This window comes from Saccostrea cucullata, unplaced genomic scaffold, assembly GCF_032062105.1.
Source record: "Saccostrea cucullata isolate Sc308-1 unplaced genomic scaffold, CSIRO_AGI_Scuc_v1 ctg6930, whole genome shotgun sequence".
NCBI classification, from domain to species: Eukaryota; Metazoa; Mollusca; class Bivalvia; order Ostreida; family Ostreidae; genus Saccostrea; species Saccostrea cuccullata.
The window spans coordinates 82,427-100,172 of record NW_026940276.1 but is presented as its reverse complement, the minus strand read 5'-3'; the positions used below and the strand labels follow the sequence as shown (position 1 = coordinate 100,172).

General features: G+C 35.9%; 1 protein-coding gene and 1 long non-coding RNA gene across 2 annotated transcripts; one reads left to right on the top strand and one right to left on the bottom strand.

Annotated features, from left to right (window-relative positions):
* Positions 1-429: 429 nt before the first annotated feature.
* On the bottom strand, positions 430-1,706 carry LOC134255055 (uncharacterized). The gene is made up of 5 exons (XR_009989442.1): positions 1,612-1,706; positions 1,116-1,263; positions 758-1,021; positions 632-660; positions 430-473 (listed from the first exon to the last, which is right to left on the bottom strand). It is a non-coding gene; the product is annotated as an uncharacterized LOC134255055 (long non-coding RNA).
* A 7,592-nt stretch (positions 1,707-9,298) lies between these two features.
* LOC134255056 (uncharacterized) lies at positions 9,299-10,344 on the top strand. Its single transcript, XM_062737580.1, has 3 exons — positions 9,299-9,623; positions 9,739-9,878; positions 10,162-10,344. Exons 1-3 carry the CDS (start codon positions 9,426-9,428, stop codon positions 10,184-10,186), a joined length of 363 nt encoding a protein of 120 aa, XP_062593564.1. The 5' UTR covers positions 9,299-9,425; the 3' UTR covers positions 10,187-10,344.
* Positions 10,345-17,746: the final 7,402 nt, after the last annotated feature.

Below are 17,746 nucleotides of genomic sequence, written 5' to 3'. Positions count from 1 at the left end.
CAGCCTCTGTGTATAGAGATGAATTTCTCAAAACGCGAGCGTCATGCACACAGCCTGGCCACCAAGCATAAATATTTGTTAATTTCATTTCATGGTCTACTACAGCCTGCTAAAATATTACATATATGTACATCAAATCAAGAAAATGTATGCAAAGGAGGGGAAAACATGTTTTTTTTAACTGCCCTTAAAGAAAATCTCTTCATTTTGGTTAGCATGGAGTTTTATTTCAACATACTTGAATTTATTTATTCAGTTAATCTATTTGAAGAATTACTAAAAGTTTTACCGAAAATTTGATGGATAATATATGTGATGTGTAGGAGATTATCAAATTGATCATTGATGTCAAAAGATGAATTTCTAGGGTATTATCATAGTACCATTGTTTTATTTTATTATTATTATTTATTTTATTATTGTTTTATTTGCTCCTCTGTCGATTGAATCGCTTCTCCCTTTCACACATAACTCTACAAACACAATAATCGAACTCAGTAACACTCAGAAAAGAACATTAAACAAAGACTTAAGGTGCCCTGAGGTCATCCAATGACCTTGATATTTGAGGACCTTGGGTCACCTTCTTGTTTATTAGTAATGGGATCAATAAATATAAAGGTTGCCTTACCTGCTCCTCTGTCGATTGAATCACATCAACTTGGGTCTGTAAAAGAAAACAATTAAAATTAATTTGAGAGATGATGATAAAAGTAGGTCACATGTGATAAGATTTGAAATCTTTTTATGTCAAAACATATACCTTTTTTCAGATTTCTCTGTCGTTTACCAACCTATAACATCTGAAAACACAGATTGTAAAATAATTAATATCAGAAATCCTTCATCAGGAAATTCTTTTCAGCCTTTTGGTCCAAAAGTCATCATATAAAACAAAGGAAAAATTTGACATAAACATGTAGTTAACAATGTATGAAACAATGAAGAAAGAAATTGGTTCCAAAAATATTAAGGATAACAAAACCTGTCCTTGAGCGGTGGCTTGTACATTAGTTGTTGTCTATAAAATAAACAAAAAATTAGAGTCTGTATTTGATACGAGTAGGTCATCTACTTCAAAATCAGAACTTTTTTAGAATTAAGAAAAATCATACCTTATTCACTTCTCCCTTTCCAACATTAGTCTACAAACACAATAATCGAACTCAGTAACACATTATACCAAAGAAAAGAACATGAAACAAAGACTTAAGGTGCCCTGAGGTCATCCAATGACCTTGATATTTGAGGACCTTTGGTCACCTACTTCATCATTGTTCAACAGTAATGGGATCAATAAATATAAAGATTGCCTAGATACCTGTTCTTCTTTGGATTTATCTACACCAATTTGTGTCTGCATAGGACAAAAAAATATAAATAATATGAGCCTGCAATTTATACAAGTAGGTCATCTATATCAAAATCATCACTTTCTTCAGAGTAAATGATGTCATACATTCTTCTCTACTCCCTTTCCGGCATGACTCTACAAACACAATTATCAAAGGTAGTATCACTTTATACCAAACAAAAAACAATGAAACATTAATATGACAGAAGACTTAAAAGGCCCTTATGTCATCAAAGGAACTGGGGACATTGGGTCACCTACTTGTTTAACATTAATGGGATCATTAAATGTAAAGATTGCCTTTACCTGTTCCTCTTTCAATTCATTCACATCAACTAGTGTCTGTAACAGAAAATAATTGATAATAATTGATGGTAGGTGATTAACGTAGGTCACATGTGATAAAATTTCAAACCTTTTATGTAAAACATACTTTTTCGGATTCCTCTTTCGTTTACCAACCTTCAACATTGGAAAACAGAGATGGTAAAATAATTGATATCAGAAATCCTTCATCATGAAATTCTTTTCCGCCTTTTGGTCAGAAATTCATCATATAAATTTAGACTTATAATTACATGAAATAATGTATAATACAATGAAAAAAAGGATTCCAAAAATATTAAGGATAACAAAACCTGTCCTTGAGCGATGGCTTGTATATTAGTTGTTTTCTACAAAATAAACAAAAAATAAAAAGCGTGAAACAGTATGTGAAACAAATATAAATAATGGTTTCCCATTAGGGCTGGTACTATATTTTGAGATATAGATATATCACTATATACGTAAGGACGATACACATATCCATACATTTGAATTATCTAAATATTGCCCAAAAAATCTAACTTCTATTTTATTTGCTTCTGTTTATTTAACATTTGGGGTTTGATATATAAAATAAATAAATAAAATATAAATATAGATATGAAATAAATACGCAGCTAGGTTAAGGACGCCCATAGGAACTAAGCCTTGAAATATTCCGAAAAATCAAATATAATGTTAATATTTTTTTTATTAGCATTAGTTTTAATTTAATGTGAACTATACCAATGCATATGTATGTATGGGGTCTCAACCGAGTTCGGCCAACGCGACTTCATGTATATTGTATTGAGAAAGTAAGAAAAATCGAAAGAGATGAAAGAGAAAAGAAAAGAGATTAAAGTTTCAAGAGAGAAATGACCTTTTAAGAGAATTTCTTCACATCTTAAAGAGAAATAAATTGAAGGTTCAAAATTCAGTGGCAATATATACACTTAATGTAGACAGTTTTACATTGACGATTTTCTGATCCAGAAAGTAAAAATGACCAAACTTTTCATTAAAAACAAGATAATCCACATATACATAAATTTAAGATAATGATATGAATAGTTTTCCCGATTTTTGATAGCTCTTTCTCATATTTTAACAGTTTCAGTGGACATCAACTTGATATACTTACAGCATGCCGTTCTGGAAAACATCTGCTTTTACCTGGAACAGTATAAGAACACCAATAAGATAAAACTAAAATATTTCTATTATCTTATAAACATCTCATTTTCTGTTAAGATAGAAAATATTGACCTCTGTTGCATACCGAGTACAACATGACAGGTAAGGGTCCAGTACCCTAGGCTATTGATATGGTCTACTGAGTACTACAGGACAGATATTGATACGGTCTACTTAGTAATACAAGACAGGTAAGAGACCAGTACTTTAGGCTATTGATACGCTCCACCCAGTCCCAAAGTACAGGTAAGAGACCAATACTCTAGGCTATTGATACGGTCTACCGAGTACTACAATACTTCTTCTTCTTCTTCCTGTTCAGTGCTGGCCTCGGTATCGAGTGTAATAGAACGTCGAACACAGCTAAAAGCCTCTTATTTACAATTAAAAGTCGGTTAAAAACAATGTTTTGCATGTCACTTACGGGTTATAGGAAGCAGCTATGGTGTTGGTTAGCTGCTTCTTGAAGCCGTCGATGGTACTGGCTTCTTTAACATGATCTGGCAGGCTTTTCCAGTCCCTGATGGTTCTTGGGAAGAAGGAGAATTTGTACACGTCTTTGTATGTTGGTGGTTGACGGTATTTGCTGCCCCTTGTCCGAGTATCCCCTGGTGTTAAGTATGCTGTTGCTGGTATATCAATGAGGTCATTGCTGATCTTATACATCATGATGAGCCGTGATCTTAGTCGGCGTGTTTCAAGGGGCTCCCATTGTAGTTCCTTCATCATAGATGTTACACAGCCTGGTGTTCTATCATAACCTGGCTGCTTTTCTCTGGACACTCTCCAACATTTGTATTTGGGTTTGCTGATATGTATCCCAAACAGTCGCTGCATACTCCAGGGTGGGCCTGACGATTGTACTGTAAGCAGCAGATTTAATGTCGGCTCTACATCCCTGTAGGTTGCGACGGAGAAAACCTAGGATCTTGCTTGATTTGGCTCGGATGTTGTATATGTGTTCCGTCCAGTTCAGCCTATTGTTTAATGTTACACCTAGGTACTTTCCACTGTTGACTGACTCTAGAGTGTGTCCATGGAGGAGGTATTTGTTGGTTATGGGACGCTGTTTCCTGGAGACATGGATGACTATGCATTTTGGGGGGTGGAATTCCATTTGCCATTCTCGTTCCCATTTCTCTAGTGACTTCAGCTCTTTTTGGAGCTGTTCGGCATCTGCTCTAGAGTTAATTCTTCGATAAAGCAGGCAATCGTCAGCAAATAATCTTGCGTCTGATGATGTATGCTCCGGCAAGTCATTGATAAAGGTGAGAAATAGTAACAGTCCCATCACAGTCCCCTGGGGAACTCCGGAGATGACATCAGCTCTGGTAGAGGACTGACCCTCTAAGGTGACTCGCTGTGTCCGTTTTGCCAGGAAATCCTTGATCCAGTTCCATGTGTTACCTCTGACGCCATAAAAGTGCAGTTTGTGTAGGAGGCGCTGGTGTGGAACTTTATCAAAGGCCTTGGAGAAATCCAACAGCACTATATCTACTTGCTCTCCAAGGGCCAGTGACTTGGCCACCTCATCCACTGTAATCAATAGCTGCGACTCGCATGATCGTCTTGATCTAAAACCGTGTTGCTGATCTGCCAGTATATGGTTACTGTCATAGTGATCCATGATTTGGCTGTGTACAATATGTTCTAACAACTTGCATGATATGGAAGTTAAGGAGACTGGGCGGTAGTTGGAAGCTAGATGTCTCTCTCCTTTCTTAAATATGGGGACTATAGATGCTTCTCTCCAGCCGTCTGGCACTTTTCCGATATCAAGTGAAAGTTGGAACAATTTTGTCATGATTGGGGTTAGTTCTACTGCAAAGTCATGGAGGAATTTTTTTTGAATTGCATCTGGTCCTGTTGCTTTATGTAAATTTAGGCCCTTCAGGAGTTTACATACACCACCACTTCCTATGCGGATGTTGTTCATAGTAGGGTGTGGGTTGTCTCCTTTAGATGGCATATCTGTAAGGTCTTCCTTGGTGTAAACCGAATGGAATTGGTTGTTAAAGATTTCTGCCTTGGACACTGTGGAGCAGACCATCGGGGCCCTTGAGTGGAGACACGCCACTGGAGTCCTGTTTTTGATGTTTGATGTAGGACCAGAATCTCTTTGAATCCTCACATATCACTTCTTGTAAGTATTTTTCCCTTGCTAGTCGTATCTCTCGCTGGCATGATGTTTTTAGTTTGTTGTATCGATTTCTGTCCCTGTTGTTTTTGGTCCTTCTTGCTTTTTGGTGTGCTCTATTCTCCCTCCTCGTTAGTCTGTTTAGGTGGGTATCAATCCATGTATGTGATGGCTTGGATCTAGTAAACTTAGTTGGTACATGTTTCCTCATCAAATTATTGATCATACCCTTGAACTTGGTCCATATTAGATTGATGTCACTGATATTATCATATTCCTTATAGCTGTTCTTTATTTCTTCTCTGATGGCATCCATATTGGCCCTTTTCCATAGAAAGATCTCTCTGCGAAGGTGTTTCGACCTTACTGGTTCTACTGCTGCATCACATAAGATTACATCGTGATCAGCTTTGCCAATGGGTGGTAAACTTCTAATTTTTTCTATCAGAGTTGGGTGGTAAGTAAATAGAAGGTCTAGTATATTCTCTCCTTGGTCTTGCAGGTTATTACTTCGCAGTACAGTTAAGGCAACACATGAAAAAAATATGGTAATGAAGTCATAATGAGGTCTGACGTCATGACAGTTTGACAGTTGCTCCGCCCTGATTGATCCATATAAGGAAATGGTGCTCAAAATAACAATTTACCGATATTTGCAAGAATTTGTAATAAACAGCAATATCTTCATGTTGAAATAGAAAATACTTAGTGATTTTCGCGTATATATAATATCATGTCTGTAAAAACATTCTCTTTTTAATGTGTCGTTTGTCTGCATTCGGCTTCAGCCAAGCGCTTGCACTCGGTGACACGGAATGGTGTTTACATCTAAAAACGTGACGACATCAGCTGAGATTCGCAGTGGATTTTAAATGCAATAATCACACAATCTTAAAAGAAAATAGTGATAAAATAAGAGACACGGCATTGCTTCTTCCTTTTACGAGAATATGAGGACATTATTTCGGAAAATAGCAGAAAACTGAGACGATATGCACCAGCTCCGTAGATCGATCACTGCACTGAAATTCCAGGCCAGGTATGTTTGAAGATAAAATAAAATCACTTAAATTAAAGGTCACAGTGACCTTGAAATAGGTCATGACACACCGTCTACCCAAGATGCATAAATTGTCCAAGTTTGATGATTGAAAGTCTAATATTTTTCTAGATATGAGCCAAACAAAATCACAAAATAAAAAAGAAAAAACGCCTGTAAAATGCAGAAAAATCATCCAATCATGATGAGAATCCCAGATGCACACCTTCATATAGTGAATAATAAGTGTATAAATTTTCAGACAAATCCATCCAACACATTCTGAGAAACGGTCTGGACAAAATCTTGTCTACAGACAGACGGACAGACAGACGGACATGGTGATTCCAATATTCCCCCCTAAACTTCGTTTGCGGGGGTATAATAAGAGACACGGTATTGCTTCTTCCTTCTACTATAATATGAGGACATTATTTCGGAAAATAGCAGAAAACTGAGACGATATGCACCAGCTCCGTAGATCGATCACTGCACTGAAATTCCAGGCCAGGTATATACAGATGTATACGCATATGTAGGTACATGTGTAGATCTACAATATGTAGACATGTTTTTGTTAACATAAAAAAACCCAAGTGTGCTCATGTTCATTTCACATCATATCACAGTCAGTGAAAAACTGTAATGCAGTGCCTTGTGTGTAACCACCCCCCCCTACTTAGTTGTACACTTTTTAGAATTATTAAAAATTAATTGCACTCAATATGTACTGAGTTCCTGTCAATTAGCTCAGTTACTTTGAAACAATATGTGTAATAATGGAGGTCATCAGTAACAAAAATTTAAACTAAATTAAATGATATGTTTTCATTGTTTCAGTCAATGATTCACTAGTGACTAGGCCTATACAAGCTATGATGTCTTTTGACAGACAGATATACACAATTTTAAAAAAAAAAAAATATCAGTATCACAGTAAAACATAGAAGCCCCACTTCAGTTCAGATCTATGGTTGTAATTTTCTAAAATTTCTAAAGTAATGAAAAAAATATTCATTTTTGTTTAGATTACATGTACATAAAAATATTTATATAATATTTTAATCATTGTAGCTGTCAAGAGTATCAGGCTGAAAGAATGAATAAATGAAAAATGCATCATTTCTCCACAGGGTATGTATACTTCTAAAGCAATTCACATTTTTAAAGTTTGTACTTAAAAAAGTTTGTACTTTACATTTTTTTCACTTTGGTAAAGGAGAAATTCATTATTATTTATTTTTTTTTTTTAGAAAATATTCAATCTTTCACTATTGTAAATGTCAGAAGTTTCACTTTCCCAGAGAAGTTTTGTAACACATTTTTTTTCCATTTATGAATTACATAAATTAACTACAGTTTACAGTGTAGCATATTTTTTTTTGTAAAATGTAATGCCATTTTATTCTACAATGTATATTTAGTAATTTCATTGCAAATAACTGCATATTATTAGCTCACCTGAGCCGAAGGCTCAAGTGAGCTTTTCTGATCACATTTTGTCCGTCGTCCGTCCGTCTGTCTGTCTGTCCGTCTGTAAACTTTTCACATTTTCGACTTCTTCTCAAGAACCACTGGGCCAATTTTGACCAAACTTGGTACAAAGCATCCTTGGGTAAAGGGGAATTTAAATTGTTAAAATGAAGGGACATATCCCCTCGCAAGGGGAGATAATCAAGAAAAGACAAAAATAGGGTGGGGTCATTAAAAAATCTTCTCCTCAAGAACCACTGGGCCAGTAAAGCTGAAACTTATGTGGAAGCATCCTGGGGTAGTGTAGATTCTAAATTGTTCAAATCATGACCCCCGGGGGAAGGGCGGGGCCACAATGGGGAATCAAAGTTTTACATAGAAATATATAGGAAAAATCTTTGAAAATCTTCTTCTCAAGAACCACTGGGCCAGTAAAGCTGAAACTTATGTGGAAGCATCCTGGTATAATGTAGATTCTAAATTGTTCAAATAATGACCCCCGGGGGAAGGGCGGGGCCACAATGGGGAATCAAAGTTTTATATAGAAATATATAGGAAAAATCTTTGAAAATCTTCTTCTCAAGAACCACTGGGCCAGAAAAGCTGAAAATTTTATGGAAGCATCCTGGTATAGTGTAGATTCTAAATTGTACAAATCATGACCCCCGGGGGATGGGCGGGGCCACAATGGGGAATCAAAGTTTTACATAAAAATATATAGGAAAAATCTTTGAAAATCTTCTTCTCAAGAACCACTGGGCCAGAAAAGCTGAAACTTATCTGGAAGCATCCTGGTATAATGTAGATTCTAAATTGTTCGAATCATGACCCCAAGGGGAAGGGTGGGGCCACAATGGGGAATCAAAGTTTTATATAGAAATATATTGGAAAAATCTTTGCAAATCTTCTTCTCAAGAACCACTGCGCCAGAAAAGCTGAAACTTATGTGGAAGCATCCTGGTATAGTGTAGATTCTAAATTGTTCAAATAATGACCCCCGGGGGATGGGTGGGGCCACAATTTGGAATCAAATTTTCATATAGAAATATATATAGGAAAAATCTTTGCAAATCTTCTTCTCAAGAACCACTGCGCCAGAAAAGCTGAAACTTATGTGGAAGCATCCTGGTATAGTGTAGATTCTAAATTGTTCAAATCATGACCCCCAGGGGATGGGCGGAATCAGAATGGGGTATCAAATTTTTACATAGAAATATATAGGAAAAACCTTTGAAAATCTTCTTCTCAAGAACCACTGGGCCAGAAAAGCTGAAACTTATGTGGAAGCATCATGGTAAGGAGGTGCCGGGGACCTATTCTTGTCACCCCGGGTCCCCACGGGGGAAATGTCGAGTTGAAGGCCACAGCAAGTGTTTTCTTCTTTTCACGCAAAAGATTTTGCATAAATTCTGCTTCCTATGAATATAAAAATAAGTCTGCTAATAACGGAGCGCAATTTGTACCCATGGGAATTCCAATAGATTGTTGGAATACCTGGTCTCCAAAAACCACATAGATATTGTCAATCAGAAACTCAAGCATCTTCTTGATGTCAACTTCAGAGTACTTATGTGTGCATTCAGAATCTGTTTTAACAAAATAATTTTCAAATGACCAATGACGAGGTAAGTAAACTTACGAGTTCCATTTTTGTAAAGAAGATCTTTCGGAATAATCTTTATTCTGTGAAGAGAAGTCATAAAACATTAATGTTCAAAGTAATTAAATACCTCCAGCGGTGTTTTAACTACATGCCAAGGGAAAGGAAATGTTGCAAAGCTTGGACAGAGTCTAAGAGCCCTTTGGGAGATCATTCACTCTGTTCATCAGACTGGTGCCGGTTCCTGAGTAATTCTTAAGAAAAATATCGGTCCTTGCCATATGGTAGACCATTGTCTGATACAGATTTGCAGAGTACCATGCTTGACATCATGGAGAAATATGTGTTAAATTCTGAAAAGTTGGCAAGATTAGGCAGCACACAGGGAAATGAAAGTTTTAATCGACAGGTGGCTTCTAAAGCTCCCAAGGCGAATCATTATAGTTCTTCCAGCTTAAAGTACAGAGTGGCTACAAGTGTACTACAGAAGAACGATGGACACAGCTATGTAACAAACGTATGTTAATGTAAATGTATAGAGAGAAGAAAAAATTTTAACAGACTATATTTTGAATGATTTTAAGGTTACATAGGCTTCAATGTCTAGCTAAAATCTTTATCTGTACTTTTAGGTGAATCGTCGCCTTGGATTGTCACCAGGCTATTTTACCGAGAGGTTGGCGAAAATTAGAGATCTTCAGCACAAAAGAAGAAAAGCTATTGCCTTAACATTTAAAGCAAAACAAAGAAGGCGATTCTTGAAATCAAAAAGGTAGATTTATGCAAAGTTGATCGGGATTCGAGAAGTCTTTGTAGTCAAATCAGTTTTTTTTTAAAATAAGTCAAGCAGCTTAGATATTAATTTAAATCTGAACTGTAATTTTCCAATATGAGAAAAGAGATCATTGAACAATAGAGCATCAGCATAGGCAAGATTGATCTTTCACATGCCTAGTAAATTTTACATCAGTACATGATGAATCAATAATAATGTAAATTTAAAAAAAAATGATCTGCTGTTAAATAAATTGAATGCAATTACAATTATCTTTCAGACAACAAGGCAGCTCAACGAGTTAAAGAGGGTGTCACGTACTCTGAGGGAGTAAACTTCCAAACCATAGAGTCTACTGATGTGCAAGTAATACCACCTCCATCTGTTCAGCCATCATTGGAAACACTTCCAGTCAGCAGTGTTAAAACAATGGATGAGGTCATCTTTGATATTGAGGCCACAGGCTTAGGTAGGCATCAATTATACCTCTCAGTACATAGGATATGTGACACATCATTTGATTGTATAAAAATCCAGGTAATATCGTATAACATATATAGCCTATATCATATTGACATACATTAAGAACAATTTATTCTGGTTGATTATACATTTCAAATAATTATGCTCAATTTGATGGCATTTGGATTTTTATATCCAGACCTTCCAAAATTATATATTTGAAGTTCATTCTTAATACATGTACAAAAATTCAAGTTCTGTGACTCCAAGTCCAATATTGTAAACAGTTCACATTTCAAACAATGTTGTGCATTGAATATAAAGGTCCATATAATAATGACTGATGTGATGGATCAAGAAATCAATGAGTTTGAATTAAAATTTTCATGCATCCTCATAATACACTAAAATTCTGCTTCAGAATTCACTTAAACTCATTTAATTCTATTTTACAGCCAAAACTTCCCATATCCTTCAAATTTCTGCATTGAGAAATGGTAGCCAATTCAACCAGTACATCATTCTAAAGAGCCCTATTTGTTAAAAGGCTGAGGAGATTACCGGGATTAGAATGAATGGCATGAAAATGTATCATAACAACAAAGACGTTTCTCCAGTTCCCATTAGATTGGGGCTGTCAAGTTTTCTGAGAATCCTTCGTGAAGACAAGGAGAGCATACTTACAGGGCACAACAGTATATCTTATGATATTCCTGTACTGTTAAATGCATTCCAGAAATGTGGTATGGTCAGCTTGCTTAGGGAAAAGATCAGTGGTATCTGCGATACCCTAACCTTGTTTAAATCAACAAAGCCTGGGCTCACCTCCTACTCGCAAGTCAACCTTTTTGAACATTTCTTAGGAGATGCTTATGAAGCTCATGATTCTTTGCAGGACGTTATAGCTTTAGACAAGTTGTTGAACTGCTTACAACCAAATCTAGAGACAAAACAGGGCCCGACCTACTCTTTGGATTCTGCGATTGAAAGAACAGAATATGGTGATGGTGCTAAACACTCCTTGTCAACCCTTGATCTTCTTGTTGATTCTAAGACTATCTCAAAGGGAAATGCACGTGTCATAGCATTTAGTGGATTATTCTTTGAATACCTGAAACTTGCTTTTCACAGGAATGGCCGAGAGAGAATTCAGGACATAATGAAGGAAGAAATTACTGGAAAGCCACGTGTGACTCGCTCAAAGAAAATTTTGGACTCAATTTGTGATTTCTTTAAAAGAATGTTCAAGAATTCCAGAATTGTAATATTGTTGTTCAAGAAGTTTACTGTTGTTGTTCAAGAAGTTTAATGTTGTTATTCACGAAGTTTCGATGTTGTTGTTCAAGAAGTTTATTGTTGTTATTTACTAGTAAGATTAAGTCATGGTTAGAATTACAATTTATTTTGTGTGAGTATTATATCGGAGGGTGAAATTGGGCAACTCCACTTGTAGACTTATCCTTTTTTTGAAATTTCATGTTAAATGTCAACTACACTGTATTTTCTTAATTTCTTGTTCTCCTGTGTGAGTGTTACATAGGGGGCGGAAATTTGGCCGTTCCACTTGTAGACTATTATATTTTTGAAATTTCAGATTACATGTCAACTACTTCATTTTTTTTTCATTTTATGTTCTTCTATGTGAGTGTTATATCGGGGGCGGAAATTGGGCCGCTCCCACTTGTAGACTATTATATTTTTGAAATTTCAGATTACATGTCAACTACTTTATTTTTTTCATTTTATGTTCTCCTGTGTGAGTGTATATCGGGGGCGGAAATTAGGCCGCTCCACTTGTAGACTTATATTTTTGAAATTTCAAATTACATGTCAACTACTTCATTTTTTTTATTTTATGTTCTCCTGTATAAGTGTTATATCGGGGGCGGAAATTGGGCCGCTCCACTTGTAGACTATTATATTTTTGAAATTTCAGATTACATGTCAACTATACTTTATTTTTTCATTTAATGTTCTCCTGTGTGAGTGTTACATCGGAGAATTGTAGACTATTATATTTTTGATGATTGATTGATTGTATACTGTTTAACGTCCCTCTCCAGAAAATTTCACAGATATGGAGACATCACAATTGCCAGTGAAGAGCTGCAAATTTATGCCCATACTCGGCACTAAGGGCCTTTGAGCAGGGGGGACTCTTTATCGTGCCCCACCTGCAGTGACACAGGGCCTCAGTTTATATGGTCTCCTCCGACGAAGGATCGCCCCATTTACGACAAGCAAAGGGGTACTGAGGACCTATTCTAACCTGGATTCCAACTGGGCTTATATTTTTAATATTTCATGTTACATGTCAATTACTTAATTTTCTTTATTTCTTGTTCTCCTGTGTGAGTTATATTGGGGGTAGAAATTAGGTCGCTCCACACGTAGACTTATATATATAATTTTTTTTAGGTCAACTGAGTAAACTCAGGTGACCTATTGCTATCCGTTTTCGTCCGTCGTCGTCCGTCGTGTGTTCGCATTTGAACATTTTCAGCTTTTTCTCTGCAACCACAGAACCAATTTCAAGCAAATTTCGCACAAAGCATCTATGGGTGCAGGGGAACAAAAATTGTGAATTTCATGATCCCTGCCCACCTGGGGCCTGGGGGTGGGGCCAAAACCACAAAAATTAATGCAATCTTTAAAAATCTTCTTCTTTAATCCTGGACATCAAGCAGTCAAACTATTTGCATGATTGTAATCAGCATTGAGTCCTCTACCAAAATTGTGAAATTCATGTGCCTGGAGTCAGGGGTTCAAGTGCTAGGGTGAGGCTAAATAAGTATATAGTGAAAATGCATTATTACTTTGAAAATCTTCTTCTCTGCTCCTGGGTATTAAATAAACCAACTAAGTACATACTTTTGATGAGCAAGATTGCCTCTACCAAATTTGTGAATTTTATGGCCCCAGGGTCAGGGGTTCTGGTGTTAGGGTGGGGCTGTATTGATTATATGGTAAAAATACATGATTTCTTTGAAAATCTTCTTCTCTGCCCCTGGGTATTTAATAAACCAAGTAAGTAAATAGTTATGATGAGCAAGAGTGCCTCTACCAAAATTGTGAAATTTATGGCCCCAGGGTCAAGGTTTCTGGTGTTAGGGGGGGTCATTGATTATAGGGATGTAGGGAGATTTTTTTTGTTTTTTAAGGTATTCAATGTATAACGACCATGGTTTGTACCTAATAAATGAACGGTCCAATATTTTTAATTATGGTAGCAATTTGAGGATATTATCAAATGAAAATGCTCCACCAAAGGAATTTACAGAATTTTGATTATTGTCCAATTAATATCACTTTGAATTTTACATTGAAGTCTATGGGCAGTGCATGTTTTTATAAGATATTGTAAAAAGTAATTTGAATTTGAAAGAAATCTCTCGGTGAAAATATGCATAAACTCCCTCTTTATTAAAATATAAAATAAAATAAATTATTTACCGCAGAAATTTTGTGAAATCAAAAATTTTCTTCTTTTCATCAAGGGCAGATAACTCTTCGAAGACTGTAAATGTGCAAAATGACCGTCTCCTTACATGTTAAGTCTTGTGAATTTGGTTTATTTCACTTTTATCGTTTTCTAGCTGTGTGCTTTTAACTAGTTTTAAATTATTTAAAATCAGTCAAAATCCCTTCGTTATACATTGAATACCTTAATCAATTTTTATGTCCATGATCACATGCACCATACACGCTGAAATGTATCGGCCGTAGTGTCAGATCTTTGCAAAATTAGGTTTCCTTGTTGATAGTATATACTTTCTTTTAAGTCAGATAATGTATGTACTGTTTACTAAACTATTCAAATTGCAGAAAAATAGAACATTTATAAACTTCTGTTATTCATATATGCTATGAAAGAACTTTTTATACGCTTTGATTGAAGCAAAATTGAATTGCTGTCGTCCTGTACAATAATGATTTCTTATATAATAATGTATATTCGGTTGTACAGAAATACTTCTAATAAATTTTTAGCTCACCTGAGCTGAAAGCTCTTCTGATCACCCGGTGACCGTCGTCCGTCCGTCCGTCCGTCCGTCTGTCTGTCTGTCCGTCCGACCGTCAGTAAACTTTTCACATTTTCAACTTATTTTCAAGAACCACTGGACCAATTTTAACCAAACTTGGTACAAAATATTCTTGGGGAAAGGGGAATATAAATTGTTAAAATCAAAGGCCAAGTCCCCTTCCAAGGGGAGATAATCAGGAAAATACAAAAATAGGGTGGGGTCATTTAAAAATCTTCTTCTCAAGAACCACTGGGCCAGGAAAGCTGAAACTTATGTGGAAGCATCCTGGGGCAGTGTAGATACTGATTATTAAATTGTTAAAATCATGACCCCTGGGGGTACGGCGGGGACACAATAGGGAATCCAAGTTTTACATACAAATATATAAATATATAGAACAAATCTTTAAAAATCTTTTCAAGAACCACTGGACCAGGAAAGCTGAAACTTATGTGGGAGCATCCTTGGGTAATGTAGATATTAAATTGTTAAAACCCTGACCCCCGGGAGTTAGGCGGGGCTACAATACAGAATCCAAGTTTTACATAGAAATATATAGAACAAATCTTAAAAAATCTTCTTCTCAAGAACCACTGGGCCAAGAAAGCTGAAACTTAAATGGAAGCATCCGTTGGTAGTGTCGATATTAAATTGTTAAAATTATTACCCCCGAGGGTAGGGTGGGGCCAAAATAAGGAATCCAAGTTTCACATAGAAATATATAGAACAAATCTTTAAAAATCTTTTTCTCAATAACCACTGGACCAGGAAAGCTGAAACTTATGTGGAAGCATCTTTTGGTAGTGTTGATATTTAATTGTTAAAATCATGACCCCCGGGGGTAGGGCGGGGCCACAATAGGGAATCCAAGTTTTACATAGAAATATATAGAACAAATCTTTAAAAATCTTCTTCTCAAGAACCACTGGGCCAGGAAAGCTGAAACTTATATGGAAGCATCCTTGGGTAGTGTAGATATTAAACCAGAAGTCTCTGTTGAGACTGAAGCTCTACTGGTTTGTACTTATAGCAAAGGAAGAGAAAAGTACTTAAGCAGTTGGAAATTGAAACTTTTCAACAGCAATAAATAGAATAATGATCCTTGATTAAGTCTCTTTATGTTCTTAGTGTAGTCTACTTGCATGCCACATTATATTATAACCAGACTAAAACTGTTATTTGGAGTAGCATTTTGAGAGTATTTAACAGAAATTTCTATTTTTAGTAACCACGGCAACACCGTTCATCGAAATCGAAAACCGATACACAGAATTATGTATCTTAGTGTAGCCTACTTGTGTGCCAAGTTATATTGAAATCAGACCAAAACTGTAGGAGGAGTAGCATTTTGAAAGAATTTCACAGAAATTTCTATTTTTAGTAACTGCCGCAACACCGTTCATCGAAATCAAAAACCGATACACAGATTTATGTATGTTAGTGTAGTCTACTTGTGTGCCAAGTTATATTGAAATCAGACCAAAACTGTAGGAGGAGTAGCATTTTGAAAGAATTTCACAGAAATTTCTATTTTTAGTAACCACGGCAACACCGTTCATCGAAATCAAAAACCGATACACAGAATTATGTATCTTAGTGTAGTCTACTTGTGTGCCTAGTTATATTGAAATCAGACCAAAACTGTAGGAGGAGTAGCATTTTGAATAATTGTTTACAGACAGACAGACAGACAGACGGACGGACGACGGACGCATTACCATCGCATAAGCTCTTCTGGTCTCTGACCAGTAGAGCTAAAAATTAAATTCATGACCCCCACGGGTAGGACGGGGCCACAATAAGGAATCCAAGTTTACATAGAAATATATATAGAACAAATCTTTAAAAAAGATCTGCATTACCCAAGTTACTCAGGTGAGCGATGTGGCCCATGGGCCTCTTGTTAAACTTTATTTTGGTTTTATTGTCATAAGGTTTTAGATTACATACAGATAACCACACATTTTACCAACAAAATAAAATTCTAAAAAATGTAGCTCATATTGTTCCAATATTAACTAAAAGATAATGCATTTGTAATATACAGTATTGAAAATAAGAGTTTGTCAAGATATAAAACACAAATTCTAATTCCTTCTTTAATTTTAACAATTTATTCTTGATTCTTGAATGTCAAATGAGACATCACCATTTACCAGTAAATGTATTAAATTCCAATTTAGACTTCATTGTCTCAAGCCACGGTCCGGAGTCCGCATACATGTATATAGCTCTCTCCTACCAGATGGGAGAGGAGCATACATTTTGGCCGTGGTTTGTGACAATGATTTAGACCTTTGCTTGATACTCATTGAGCAGTGAGGTTATTTTATTATGCTGACACCTGTACAGGACCTCTGTTATCAAGGTCTCAAAGACCCTTGTCAATGATTTACAATTACATGTACACTTTTAGTGTCGGATGCTTGCAGAAGAAACAGTTGGTATATATCAACATCTAAAGAATGAGAATTGAACAGCTCTAGTACCCACATAAAGCCTTGATCATATAGTAAGCAATCTACCAATAAATTAAATTATTAGTATTGATTGAGCCCCTACTCTTTGTTTAATAAACTCGAGTAAAGTTGAATACAATGTATCACAAGCTTTGAAGTGGAAGCTTTTGTGTCTCCAAAATGTTAATTCATATATAACATCATTCATAGGTGTAATAGATAATATTTATGATTAGCATATGTCAATCTACCGGGTACCTGTCTGAACTGTCTGTAAGCTTGTATATATGTAAATTAACAGTTTTCAAAACACAACTCTTCAAACAGCTTTGGCCTAATTTCAATATTTTGAATAAGACTTGGTTCACAAATAGACATGGCAAAGATGTACAGTAGAGGATCAGTCAGAGACTATAATTCCCGAGTTTTGCTTCCATATTATTGATTCAGATACCCCAGATCAAAACACTCATACACAAAAACAGACAGCATTGAAGAAAATAAATTGGCATGATTCTAACTAATGATACATTAATCTTGACCTCATTATTATAACCTCAAATTGCATATTCTCTGACATGGTCTATTAAATCTTATTACGTCCTTCCAATAACATTGTGTAAAGAAGACATGAAGGGTGAAAGCAATGTGAACCCACTGATCAAAGATAGTTAAGAAGCACTGACACAATTAGCATGATCAATTAAAATTGTTTGAAAGGCTTACCATTCTGAAACCATGTGCACTTTATCAATTACAACACAGCATACTTGTTGTTGAATTTTCTTTGTAAGGAACATTCTCCTAAGTTTGCTATTTGTTAGGGCCCCGCTTGGCGGGCGCCCTATAGTGATCAGTCCGTCCGTCCAAGATCTCTTGTCAGGAGCATATCTTCTCTCTCCTTGGCCCAATCTGGCTC